Raw genomic sequence first — 13,729 nt, forward strand, 5'->3', positions numbered from 1 at the left:
CCCTCTTTTTAAATGTATTTGATTTTTTGCACACAGGACGATATGGCGCGGTGTTCGCTTTGAGAGCGATTTAACAATTTTACGTTGTTGTTTCTCTTGTTGCGGCCGCTGTTTGCACTCTCAGGCTGCTTGTTGTTGTCCCAATTTTGAATTTCCCAGTAAAACGATGTAGGGTTTGTGTCAATGTTCCCGTTTTATTATTCAAAACAATACTTGACATAATAGATACTTACGTTAATTTTAAAAACAATATATATAATTAATATTAACAAACAATGAAAATAATTCTGTTTACTTCTAACGACACCAAAAATCAAGGCCAGCTCAAAGCTTAAAGTGATTTGGAATAAAACCATTGTGGAGAACATTTCATTTGTATGGTCAGGATAGGACATCTAGGAGCAATCAGGTCGAGGCAATGGTACGCTTCATATTCCATAAATTGAACGTTTCTGATCGGTTGCTGTATCATGCATGTCATTTTAACTTTGACACTTTACAGAATCTAAATGCCAACTAAATTTTACACAACCTGAATATTTATTATTATATTAGGTTATTGTTGTTGTTGTTGTTGTTGTTGTTGTTACACATTTTCCCAAGTTTTCCAAAATATAGATAAACAGTTTTACAGGATGAATATAACAGCACCGCAGATGCCAAGAATTTGATCCTGAGACAGAAAACTGATGAATCTGTGAAGTCATTAAAACAGGATGCTGTTGCGCCACGGTGTGGGCAAGCGTCAGAAGTCTCCCCCCAGAACAGAAATTAAAGCACTTTAATAATAAAGGCGTCATTCACGATGAATGAATGTGTATGAATTAGCACCACAGGAGAATATGCAGATTTTTTAAATTCCTTTTCTTATTATAAAGAAAAACAGCAGAAGAAAAAAATAGAAATAGACTCCATCCATCCATCCTCATCCGCTTTGTCCGGGGCCGGGTCGCGGGGGCAGCAGCCTAAGCAAAGAAATAGACTCGTTTGGCATTTTTCTATTCTTACTGAACAATTTACACTACCAGCTTTAGCATATCTCCTTCACTGTATAATTCTCATGTACATGGCTAATTTACAATGACAAGTTGAACTAAACAGCTGTGGGATGAAGCCAGGAGTGCCTGTAGGAAACCCACAAAGGTACAGGAAAAATCCACAGAAAAAGGGCCCAGCTGATCAAGAGGTTCAAAAACTTTTTTCCTGAGAGGAACTAACCGAACCCCACTGACTGCATGTCTTTGGACTGTGGGAGGAAGCCAGAGTGCCCGGAGAGAACAGGGGGAGAAAGGTGGAGTCACACTCAGGATCTTTTTACTGTGAGGCAACAGTGCGACCCACCGGGCCACCTGCTGCCCATGTAAAAAGATACGCAGACAAATGATCAAACAAAGACTAGACAAAGATAACCTGCTTCTCATCCTGTGGTAGCTGGGAAAGGTTTTAGCCCTCGTGTGACTCTGATAGGTGATTGGATGGACAAAGTAATTGACATATGCCATCCTGGAAAGCATCACAAAGCCATTTCTAAGGATTTGGAGCTCCAGCAAACTTTAGTGAGATTCATTTGTGGTTCACCAATCTCACAGATGGAGAAAACTTGGAACAGTGGTGAAACTTCCCAGGAGTGGCTGTTCTACCAAAATTACTCTGAGTGCATAGACGAATCATCTGGGAGGTTATAAAACAAGCCAGAACAACATCTAAAGAACTGCAGGTATCACTTGGCCCAGTGGAGGTCAGAGTTCATGATCCAACAGAACGAAAGAGACTGGAGAGTTCCACGATGAAAATCACGGTTGGCCAAAGAGCATCCTGATGATCCAAGACTTTAGGGAAAATATCCTGTGCACTGATGAGAACGTTTGAGTCCCATTATATTATACTAACCGGTCAAACATGGTACTGGTAGTGTGATAGTCTGGAGTCACTTTGCTGCTTCAGCACCTGGATGACTTTCTGTAACTGATAACAGTGAATTCTGCTCTTGATCAGAAAAAGTCCAGCCATCAGTTTGTACCCTGGAGCTCGAGCACATTTGTGTTATGCAGCACGTCCACCTCTGAATGCCAAAAAACCCCCAAAAGTTTTACACTTCTTTATTCAAAACTCAAACTTGCATCAGAATCAGAGAAACTTTATTAACCCCAGAGGGAAAGTGAATAAATTGCATGACCTTAAACAAGTGATTCATGAAAGAAACCCTTCAGTGTGGATGAATTAGAACAATTCTGCAAAGAAAAACAGACCAATGTTGCTCCACAGTAATGTGAATGACTCAGTGCCAGTCATCAGTTGATTGCTCTGTCAAGGGTAACACAACCAGTTCTTGGGTTTACAGTGCAATTACTTTTTTCTCATAACAGAAGACTATTTTATAATATTAACATTTGTTCTATGACTTGAAATATGTAAGTGTGCAAATGCAAAAACTAAAGAACCTGCTGCAGATCTCTTCTAGTTAAGAGTTCTTCCACCAACCATCCGATGACTGGGGCTCGTGTCTAAGTTTGGAATGACTGCTGCAATCTGCTGCTTTGCTTATAAAGCTGAAGGATTTACTCATAAACTTCATGTTCTGGGGGAGAATAAAGCTTTTAATGCAAAGTAGGGTCACAAAACTTTAACGCAACAAGAGTAACGATCAATTAAATACCTGTACATTTGCTTTCTTCAATGTGAAGTATAAATAACACAAAGTTTTTGTAATTTACATGTTAATGCTGAGTTCATGATACATACTCCAGCCAGCATAAGTCATGTACTGGTTAAGCTTCACATAAATGTTTTTTTACCCCCATTTTAAAGTGTTCTCCTGACCACACCCAGTGGTCAAAGCATCCCAAGAACAGGAGGTGGAGCAGGTCATCTACTGGAAGGTTGGTGGAGCTAAATCCCAACATGCTATCGGATGCATGTGTCAGAGGATGAATGTTAGACAGAAAAGCATAAAGCATGTTGTACAAAGTGCTTTGAGTGTTCAAGTAGAATAGAAAAGAACGATATAAGACCCAGTACATTAACAGTGTTTTATAATCCAAGTGAATTTAGAATCTATGAAGCCAGTAACATCACAGCAAACAGTCGTCCAAGGTCGGGACAATTCAAAAATCCCTTCACTCTTTTTTATAAAAATACGTTTTACAAAAATCCTCAAGTCCTGAACTTTTCTTTAAAAAAAACAAGCATTTATTATCAAACTAAACAATCTTCCTGTGTGGAATAAACAGACAGACGTGATACATATTTTATTACGGATGAAATATACAGTCACAACACCTGTTCAGTTTCTAATGGAGATCTATGGATGTCTTGAAATGCATGAAATGGTGTGGAAAAGGGTTCATAGGCCTTCACCTCCACCTTCAGTCCACTCCAAACTGAAGCCAATCAGAAGCCAGACGAGGGAGCAAACAGCCAGGCTGTATTTCACTGCTGCTGGTCCTGCTGGTCCCCGTCTTCCTCTTTAACCTGCTCTGGCTGACCTTTATCATCATCATCTAGCTGGTTTGCCTCCTCGGAATCGTCGGCAGTGGCTGCCAAGGCGTCGACAACACTGATGGTGCCAACCTGCTGTTGGACAGCGGCGCCCTGTGTGGTGGCCAGACCCTGCAGCGTCACCAGCTGGAACTGAGGTCCCACCAACTTAACGAAGGCCCCGGAGGCTGCTTGGCTGCTGGCCCCAGCTGCCCCTTCCTGACCGGCAGCAGTGGACAAAACTGTCAAGTTAGAGCCATCAGCTGAAAGCTCTGACCCACAGAGCGAGGAGGTCAGGAGGGTGTACGCGCCAACATTGGTGCTGGGCTGGGCTCCTGCCACAGTCAGCACCTTCCCCAGTGGGAGGCTGGTCAGCTGGCTAAGAGGCAGGGTGATCTGGGTGGGTGCAGCATTGACTGCGGCAGGACCGGAGACAGCACGCGTCAGCCGGGGACGCTTGGGCCCGGGAGGCGCAGGCACCGGCGTGAGGGTCATCAGGACGTTGTTGAGGTGCTGTGATTTGCTCTTCAGCTCCTTGGCTCGCTTCCTGTGCTCGTCACACTGCTGCTCCAGGGCTACAGGGGGAGACGGTGAAGTACCACAAGATTGCTGTTACTCCTTCATGCAGAATGCAGTCATTTCTACAAAGTTACACAAATCACAAGCACAAGGAAGACCACTTAGGATTCTGCACTGACCGGCTAAGCTGCGAGTGTACTGCTCTCTGTAACGGTCCATCTGGCTCTTGTGACTTGCCAGAACCTTTTTCACAAGGTCCAGCATTCCAAAGTTCTGCACTATGTTGTTGAGTAAAACAGCATCTGAGAAACAGAGCAGTCACGCTGCGTCATTTCACGATCAGTATTTTTATTAGTCGTCTGTGGCAGGTGACTAACCGACCCACACCTGTGTGTGTTTCTAACCTTTGACCTGCAGCGGTGGGTCACACACTCTCTCCTGCAGCCCCTTCAGCACCTCCTGCAGCTCATTCTGGAAGTCCTCTACCACCTCTTCCAGCAGCCCTGCCTCCTTCACCGCACGCCAGAACGCGATGGAGTCCTCTGTGCACACAAACACACACATCAGTAACATGATTACCTCTCTGAGTCAGGTGACTCCACTTGATGGTGTCTGTGTGTATGTAGGTTGTTGATCACCTCCGATGGCTGTGACCCAGCCTGAAGCTTCCTCCATCACCTCTGGAAATGATGCTGCAGCTCCATTCACTACAACAGAGACGGCACACGTGGTTGCAGTGCAGACTGTGGTGCTGGTTCAGAAGCTCCACTCATCTGTGCTGCGCGTGGCTTCACTTTATATTTATTTATAACAATGACGTACTCCTGGATGCAAAGTCACTCACACTGTGACTGAATTACTGCCAAATGGGATTTTTCACAGGTAACATGTTTTCCCAGTCTTCACTAAAACTAGCTTGGAAATAACAAGTCAGGTTTTCTGTTTGCCTGTGACTATACTGCTGGATGAAGGTTTTAAAAAGCTCTTAAAACTGTGCTCACACTCGTACATGGGGCCAAAGCATCGAGCTAAATACTCTCATATTACACCTGAGACAGACTCATCATATTACAGCCCACGCTGGAAGGAATCATATGATGGCTAACTTGTGTGAAAGATTTTAAATATCGAGGGAAAATCGAGCCATCAGGCCAGATCCTGGCTAGATCTTTCATATGTAAGCGTCAACATGTCCGACCAGTGGGTGTGTTGGGATTCAAACCTGTGCACGATTTTTAGTGAAATCACCTATGCCGTCAATTTGAAGCTCCTACGTCGCCTCGTTTTCCAATTACTGCATTCACAAACTTAGGTGTCCACGGCACCCGCCCGCCCAGCGAGGTGACGACAGTACAAAGGGCTGATTTGAGATCGCAAACTAACACACAATGTAACACGATCAAGTCTGATAAGAAGTCCTGCACACAAGCACTCTGAAAAGGTTAAATACTGGATTCTCTCAAATTACATTGTGTTGAAAAGCAGCACAGCAAAGAGGGACTCATCCAGGCTGGAGAAACTGATCAGGAGGGCTAGCTCTGTGGTCGGCATGAAGCTGGACACTCTGGTGACAGTGGCAGAGAAAAGGACATTAAAGAAACTGATGGACATTATGGACAATGCTGGGCATCCTCTGCACACGGCCATAAACAATCAGAAGAGTCTGTTCAGTGACAGGTTGCTTCTCCCCAAGACAAGAACTAACAGACTTAAAAACTCCTTTGTCCCACACGCCATCAAACTGTTTAACTCCTCTCTGGAGGGGAGAGGGAGGGGAAACAGGAGGACAAAGGAGGGGGGAACAACTAAGCTGTAGTGCCTCTTCACCTCACTGTACAATACCTTGTGCAATACTTTTTGTAAATAGTCAACAGTGCAATAGACTCAATACTTGAAATGTGCAATTCACTTGTATTTTTATTTTTTATTCCTATTTATTCTATTTATCCCCTTCATATATTTTATTTATATTTGTCTCTGTATTTATATGTGTGTGTGTGTGTGTGTGTGTGTGTGTGTGTGTGTATATATATATATAACAGTTCTGTAACTGTAACTTCGGTCGTTGCTGTGCTTTTTTTGGAAGTCGAATTTCCCAGAGGAACCCACCCGAGGGATTAATAAAGTTCTATCTTATCTTATCTTATCTTAAAAATATACTGCACAGTGGGGTTTGTATCCACTACAGTTACCGTCTATTAATAACTAGTCCAGACCTGAGCATGGTGCCATTGGTTTTCTGTTTGCCTGTGACTATACTGCTGGATGAAGGATTTAAAAAGCTCTTAAAACTGTGCTCACACTCATACATGGGGCCAGAGCCGAACCTAAAATCTGTGTTGGCAGGATTACATTAAGTGAGGCTAATGCAAAAGATTACTGATTAATCTTCATGATTCTGACCTCATCATGTTTGCAAACCTGCACATGGAGATGTAACACACTCCAAGACTCTGCAAAGTTATTTTTGTTTTCAGTATAGTGTATAAATGGTATATGGTCTGTATTTATATAGCGCTTTACTAGTCCCTAAGGACCCCAAAGCGCTTTACATATCCAGTCATCCACCCATTCACGCACTGGCGATGGCAGCTACATTGTATAGAATCTGTTAATTTTTACTGTTTAAAGTGTTTATTTTTGCTTCATCACAGTCATTATTTTTTATGTAGTGTATTTGATTTGCACCAAATCATTTTGTAAAAGGACTTACAATCAGCTGATGAAGGCGTGGCGGGAATCACATCGTCTGACGAATCAGTGCTGATGGACACTTTAGTTCCCACCAGGTCTATTTTAGTACTGCGGCAGGTGTTGGAGCAGACCTTTGTGTGGTGATAGAAGTCCAGTTCACCAGAGTCCATGATCTTCCTGTGAAATTAAATATGATGAAAGGCTGTTAGGCACAATTTGCTGTAACTGTCTATCATGTCTGACAGAAGAGTGCCATCGTGACGCAAAACATGTTGAAAATAAGTTACAATGCAAACCAAAGGCCAAAAAAAATATCTAGGGGAGAGTTTAAGTATAGACAATAAATAAATAAATAAATAAATAACCAGAGAGCGTGGGATTCTCTACAAGTTTATGAATAAATTAAATGCAAACAGGGGAGGGAAGAAAATATACACACACAAAAAAAGTACATTTAAGCACTTTAAATTACTAGTTTGAATGAAAAAGTTCTTTTTTAATGCATTGCACCCAAGACTGTGAGACCACCAGGCCCTCTACTGGTTGCTGTCGGGAACAACAAGCCGGCTTGTCTCTTTTTTCACTCGTAAATTCTCAGATATCTACCGTCAACTTAACTCTGCAGGAGCTTCTGACTCTGAAGTAGACTTCCTGTTTCCCCCACTGTCTTCCTCACAGTTATTTTCAAGCTTTACTCTTCCCTCCATAACTGATGTATCTAATCTTATTAAAAAAATCTACATCCTTCACCTGTCACCTTGACCCTCTTCCCACTGTGTTAGTTAAAGCCTGTCTTCTGGATTACCAATGACCTTCTGATGGCAGCTGATTCTGGTCTCCTATATATCCTCATTCTTCTTGACAGCGTTTGATACCATTTCTCACAATATCCCCACATACACCCCCCACCCCTTGCTTGGATAGCCTCGTATCTCTCAGACCGCACTCAGTTTATCCAATTGAAATCACGCTCTTCAAGTCTCTATCCTGTTTCTGCTGGTGTGCCCCAGGGTTCAGTATTAGGGCCTCTTTTATTCATTATTTACATGCTCCCTCTTGGACATATATTCTGAAAATATAATATACATTTTCCCTGTTATGTCGATGACACCCAGCTCTACATTTCTTCTAAACCCAATTCATCCGTCCCACTTACCTCCCTCTCAAACTGTCTTATCGAGATTAGATCCTGGTTCTCCTCCAATTTTCTTAAACTTAACAGTAATAAAACTGAAGTTTTACTCATTGGCACGGCCTCTATCTTAACCAAATCCCACAGTTTTTCCATTAACATTGAACGTTCTCCCACCGTTCCCTCCCCTCAGGTTAAGAGTTTGGGTGTCATACTTGATAATACTCTTTCATTCCAGCCTCACATTAGTTACATAACCCTGTCTGCATACTTCCACTTACGTAATAATAACCGACTCCGCCCCTTCCCTCCTACCCATGCTGCGGCCATCCTTGTCCATAGTCTTATTACGTCCCGTACTGATTACTGCAATTCCCTCCTATTTGGTCTCCCTAAAAGGTCCCTTCATAAACTCCAACTTCTAACTCGTACTCCGTCCAGAGCTCATATTACCCGAGTTCTTCAGCAGCTTCACTGGTTGCCCATAGAAGGATAAACTTTAAAATCTTACTTCTCACGTACAAGTGTATCCATAAATCTGCTCCTTCCTATTTGTGTGACCTGCTCCATATCATCACTGTTTCCCGCCCTCTCAGATCCTCATCTGCTATTCATCTTACTGTTCCGTCCTCACGTCTCAACACTCCGAGGAGCAGAGCCTCCAGCCATTAGAAATATAAACTCTCTTCCTGTATTTAAGTCACAGCTCCAAACACATCTGTTCAAACTGGCTCATTCGCGTTAGTGCTGATTTTTATCTTTTATCAAGTTCTGTTTTGCAATTTTAACTTTCTTTATGTATTTAATGACTATTGCTCCTTTTATTAATGTTGTTCTTTGTAAGGTGACCTTGGCTTTTTAAAGGCGCCCTCAAATAAAGTCTATTGTTATTATTATTTTTATTATTATTATTAAAGTCAAAGTTTTGCAGAAGACATGATGATGTTAAAGGTGGAGTAAAGAGACTTAGCCTTTGTATGGGTTGAACCCAGTTATGAGAGTGAGAGGAAGTTTAAGCCGCTCAGTGATGCCACATGATTTCAGGCACCATTCATTTTACCTAAATACTCTCATATTACACCTGAGACAGACTCATCATATTACAGCCCACGCTGGAAGGAATCATATGATGGCTAACTTGTGTGAAAGATTTTAAATATCGGGGGAAAATCGAGCCATCAGGCCAGATCCTGGCTAGATCTTTCATATGTAAGCGTCAACATGTCCGACCAGTGGGTGTGTTGAGATTCAAACCTGTGCACGATTTTTAGTGAAATCACCTATGTTGTCAATTTGAAGCTCCTACGTTGCCTCTTTCTCCAATTACTGCATTCACAAACTTAGGTGTCCACGGCACCCGCCCGCCCAGCGAGGTGACGACAGTACAAAGGGCTGATTTGAGATCGCAAACTAACACACAATGTAACACGATCAAGTCTGATGAAGGCAGCTATAAGAAGTCCTGCACACAAGCACTCTGAAAAGGTTAAATACTGGATTCTCTCAAATTACATTGTGTTGAAAAATATACTGCACAGTGGGGTTTGTATCCATTACAGTTACTGTCTATTAATAACAAGTCCAGACCTGAGCATGGTGCCATTGAGTCGGATAGCTCTCTTCCAGTCTTTCAGAGTGGATTTCCCTGCTAAACACACAAACTCCTTTGGGCTGATGAGCTGCTCATTGAACTGATCAGAGAGGAAAGAAAAACAAGTCAGTGTAGATTTAGGACAAGCTAAGTGCTTTAAAAACGACTGTGTACCTGGACACATTTCACATTTATCCCAGGGCAGACGAATTTCTTCCAGATCAGAGTGGCTTTGACGTCTCCGCATGTGATTGGGTAGAACACGTCAGCTTCCACATCCACCTCTTCACTTAATTTCACTGCAAAGACAGAGATGCAAACATCTTCATAAGGACACATAGTAAACTGTAAAGTAAACCATCACTTACACGTTCTTTTATTTACTTCTGAAAAATTCAGAAGAGTGAAAAATGGCACGGCAGTTTATTCTTTACAGAAAATTATGCAAACAAAGTGGAAAACAAGAAAAATTAATCCAGCTGAAGCTAATAAAGAAAAGTTCAGTTCAAATTACCAATGACTGCGTCTTCCTTTGCCAGTGAATCTGCTCTGATGGCCTCTGCTTCCATTGGTGCTACTGTGAGGACATTCTCCCTGAGGGGGAAAAAACAGCAAACTTCTGCATATCAGTACATCTGCTGTATGTGATTTCATGTACAATATGTTATTTTGTATATATATGACTGTCAAGTAAGTGGAGTTGGCAGTCCACCTACAGTATTTCTGTTCTTTATGTAGCTATTCTGCATCCTATTACAGTTGTTTGAGTTTATTTTTAATGTTGTATCTCTCTCACTTTGTATGACAGTCATTTTATTTTATTTATTTTCCATTTTTGTACATGTTCAGTGATTTTACATTTCTGTGTTTGTTGCATTTCTTTGTAGCGTGCACTTTTGCATATTTTTATTTTGTGTTTTTGTCGACATCTTGCTCATCTTTGGACCTGTTTGTCTCTTTATAGCAGTTTTGCATTTCTATCTCACTATTACTCATCTTATATCTTTCAGTAAATTTGCCCCTTCCCATTTATTTTACATTTTGACCACAAGGCCATGTGTGCAGTGAGTATGTGTTACCCGGTCTGAGGGGTCAACTCTGCAGTGACCAGCACTGCTTTATCCTCCTCTGCCACAGAGGGGAGGTCCGCGCTCCCCGACTCCGGTAAGGTGACGATCACAACCTCATTCATTTCCTGCATGTTTACCTCTGATGAAGCCATGAAGACTCGGAGGAGCTCACCTACAGACAGGTGACAGCAGGGGGTGGACAGATGTTACTGATTGTATAATGTTGTAAAAGATTTAGTAATTAGAATAAATGATCTCCTGACTATAGCAAAAACACACCATAGTTCAGAGAAGGGTGGGAATGTGCAGAATTATTCCAGTAATACTGGGAATGACTGCAGAGCGTCCGTAACTGTATACGGGGCTAAATGGCTGCTAGCTGTAGTAAACACTGACAGCATCTACTGTGTACTTTGTCTACACTGGAAAAACTACAGGAGACATCACTATTTTGTGACGGAATTAAATTGTTGGGGTTTGAATTTGTTTGCAACAAACTAACTAACATATTGAAATGAACTGAACGTGTTTGCTTTCTTGGCCTGATCGAACAGGATGTAACGACGCTCCCGCAGATTAGAGTATTATAGAGGGAGCTGAATAAGCTTACCTTGGCCTTGGGACGTAATGTTGAAAACGGTGTGTTGGTGTCGTCCCGACAGAAAGGATGCTATCTAGTAAATCTGAACCTATTCCAGTAAATTACTGTCAAAATATAAAGCTGATGATATCCGTCTCCTTTCGTCTTCATACAGAAAACTGTCGCTCTATTTTTGAAGCCTAAATTTGAAAACAAATACAATTAAGATTTCCTGCTCGTACCCAGCTAGCATGAATAGTTTTCTGTATAGTTCTTCTTCCTTTGTTATTTTTCTTGGTGGTTGGCGCTCCCAGATGGTACATTACTGCCCTCCATTGGTGTGGAGGCTGAAATGCCACAAAATACAAAAAACAGAAGCTACCTAACAAATTAGGCTGTCTTAAAAATGAAATATAGCCTGATAGTTTTCACGTCTTCAGTTCTTTATAAATAAATCAATAAGGTCCAGTTTCATTTCAGTTTTTGGATCAGTTGTCTATGCATACCCTCATATTTTCAGCATTGCAATAAAACATGTTCTATGGTTCTCCACTGCAGACACATTTTCCTGTGTGGTATTTTTCTGTTTAAACCAGTGTGTCCAAGTCTAAGTCCAGATATGACTGTCTCCTCTCTGCTGTTCTTTCTTGTGCTTCTCGTTTCTCTGTTTTCCTTTGAATTTTGTAAAAGCACTGTCCCTTCATATCTTCCTTTCAGTGCTCTCACCACCTTTCCTATATTCCTTGTCTTGTTATGCCCTTCATCCTTGTCCTAACAGAGTCTGTTTGGCGAGATCAGCTGAAAGACTCTTTGTGGCTTCCTTTGCAGTCCTATCCTATGCGTGCGTGTGTGCGCGCATGTGTGTTGTATTTTCTGTTCAGTGATTGCTCCATTCCCAAGGTTCTCTCTTAGGAGCATTACAATTAAAAAATAAGAAAGCTATCAAGACTTTTTACATGTTTCTATATTTACTAAGTTTCTATAAGTTTTTGTACAGCTAATTGTTCTTGCTAATAATAAGAAGGAAACAGTTAAATGCTATAAGCATGAGAACAAAAGGATTATTACTTTTCTAAAATGTATTTATTTATTTTGCAACAAAGCCAGATCACAGAGCCTTGCAATAGAAATTGGCAGCACACACTAGCAGCCATAGCAGCACAGAAGTTTCAGAATTTTCTAAAGTAAGAGATTAAACAAGACATTTATGGGTGTTATCAGCAAACATAAATGAAATTAATTTGTTCCTGAAAACATGCAAGTGCATCAATCACCAAAGACTTAGCAGATTTGGGGCTTATTATCATTAGGCTAGGATAATGTTGATAACAAACAACAATAGGCAAACAACGAGGTTTGTAAGCATGTCTAACAACATCAGGGCATGGTCCTATTGAGACAACCAATGGAGTCCTGGAGTCTCCTCCCACATATGGACCAGGAAATCACTGAGCTCCAAAACAGTCTGAGGTGTAACCTGGTGGTGTTGGATAGACCAAAAATAAAGTCCCAGAGGTTTTCTATTAGATGGTATCAATTCCATCATCCTCCAGGAACTACCTTCCTGCTCTCACCACATAAGGAATATATAAATATATTGTGTTGACTGTCAAGTCTATTTTATGTACAGAGCACATTTAAAGAGGAGAAACTGCCCCCAAGTATTTTGAGGGCAGACACATTAAAAATCCAGGTTAATAGTTTTTAAAAAAGTTTTAAAATACACTAAAGGTTAAAAGGTGTGTTTATTGTGTTAATTAATTATTGTGGAAATCAAATCTTAATAATCTTTCAGAGGGGGCAACAAAGAGGAGGTGAGGAAGATCCAGGTGTTACTAAAGGACAAGATCAGAGAGGCTAAGGACAATTACAGGAGGAAGCTGGAGTGGAAACTCCAGCAGAACAGCATGAGAGAGGTGTGGAGGGGCATGAAGACCATCACTGGATTCAGGCCAACCAACAGCAGGGGAACTGAGGGAGGTGAGAATAGAGCCAATGAGTTGAATCTGTTTTTCAATAGATTCGACACCACAGTGTCTGCTCCTACCCCCACAACCTCACCTGTAGTCAGCCTGGAATCCAGAGCCACACCACTGTGCCAGCCTCTCTCTTCACATGGCGCTGTTGCCTCCTGTGAGATTCCTGACACCCCTCCCCCACCCATCACCTTCACTCAATACCAGATTGAGATGCAAATGAGGAGACTTCACTCAGGCAAGTCTGCTGGACCAGACGGAGTGAGTCCCCTTGTCCTCAAGACCTGTGCCCCCCAGCTGTGTGGAGTCTTTCATAAACTGTTTATGCTGAGTCTGAGTCTGCAGAGGGTCCCGGTGATGTGGAAGACATCATGCCTCGTCCCTGTACCAAAGACGCCACGTGGCCCCCAGGATTACAGGCCCGTGGCATTGACCTCCCACATCATGAAGACCCTGGAAAGGCTCATCCTGGACCAGCTGCGACCCATAGTAAGACCACACCTGGATCCCCTTCAGTTCGCTTATCAGCCTCGTCTCGGAACTGAGGACGCCATCATCTACCTGCTCAATCGTGTCTACACCCATCTGGACCAGCCGGCGAGCACTGTGAGGGTCATGTTTTTTGACTTTTCCAGTGCTTTCAACACCATCAGGCCGACCCTCCTGGGTGATAAGTTAGCAGCGATGCAG

General features: G+C 42.2%; 2 protein-coding genes across 8 annotated transcripts in view; both read right to left on the reverse strand.

The window, feature by feature from the left end:
* LOC308406649 (mitochondrial carrier homolog 1-like) overlaps positions 1-13,729 on the reverse strand; it is a 241,718-nt gene that overhangs the window by 178,976 nt on the left and 49,013 nt on the right. The window lies entirely within an intron of this gene.
* On the reverse strand, positions 2,088-11,339 carry gmeb2 (glucocorticoid modulatory element binding protein 2). Of its 2 annotated transcripts, XM_080898650.1 has the most exons (10): positions 11,094-11,339; positions 10,493-10,655; positions 9,928-10,007; positions 9,588-9,712; positions 9,410-9,513; positions 6,710-6,867; positions 4,635-4,703; positions 4,401-4,538; positions 4,176-4,298; positions 2,088-4,052 (listed from the first exon to the last, which is right to left on the reverse strand). In XM_080898650.1, exons 2-10 carry the CDS (start codon positions 10,633-10,635, stop codon positions 3,430-3,432), a joined length of 1,563 nt encoding a protein of 520 aa, XP_080754776.1. In that variant the 5' UTR covers positions 10,636-10,655; positions 11,094-11,339; the 3' UTR covers positions 2,088-3,429. The 2 variants fall into 2 exon arrangements, with proteins under 2 accessions (XP_080754776.1, XP_080754777.1); XM_080898651.1 differs by lacking the exon at positions 10,493-10,655.

Source organism: Rhamphochromis sp. 'chilingali' (genome assembly GCF_963969265.1).
Source record: "Rhamphochromis sp. 'chilingali' genome assembly, chromosome: 12".
Taxonomy (NCBI): Eukaryota; Metazoa; Chordata; class Actinopteri; order Cichliformes; family Cichlidae; genus Rhamphochromis; species Rhamphochromis sp. 'chilingali'.

Coding starts and splice junctions, on each gene's coding strand:
- gmeb2 (XM_080898650.1), bottom strand. CDS start 10,635: ATGGCTTCATCAGAGGTAAACATGCAGGAAATGAATGAGGTTGTGATC. Junction 9,713..9,927: donor AAAGGAAGACGCAGTCATTG/GTAATTTGAACT, acceptor CTGTCTTTGCAG/TGAAATTAAGTGAAGAGGTG. Junction 6,868..9,409: donor CTCAATGGCACCATGCTCAG/GTCTGGACTTGT, acceptor TTAATTTCACAG/GAAGATCATGGACTCTGGTG.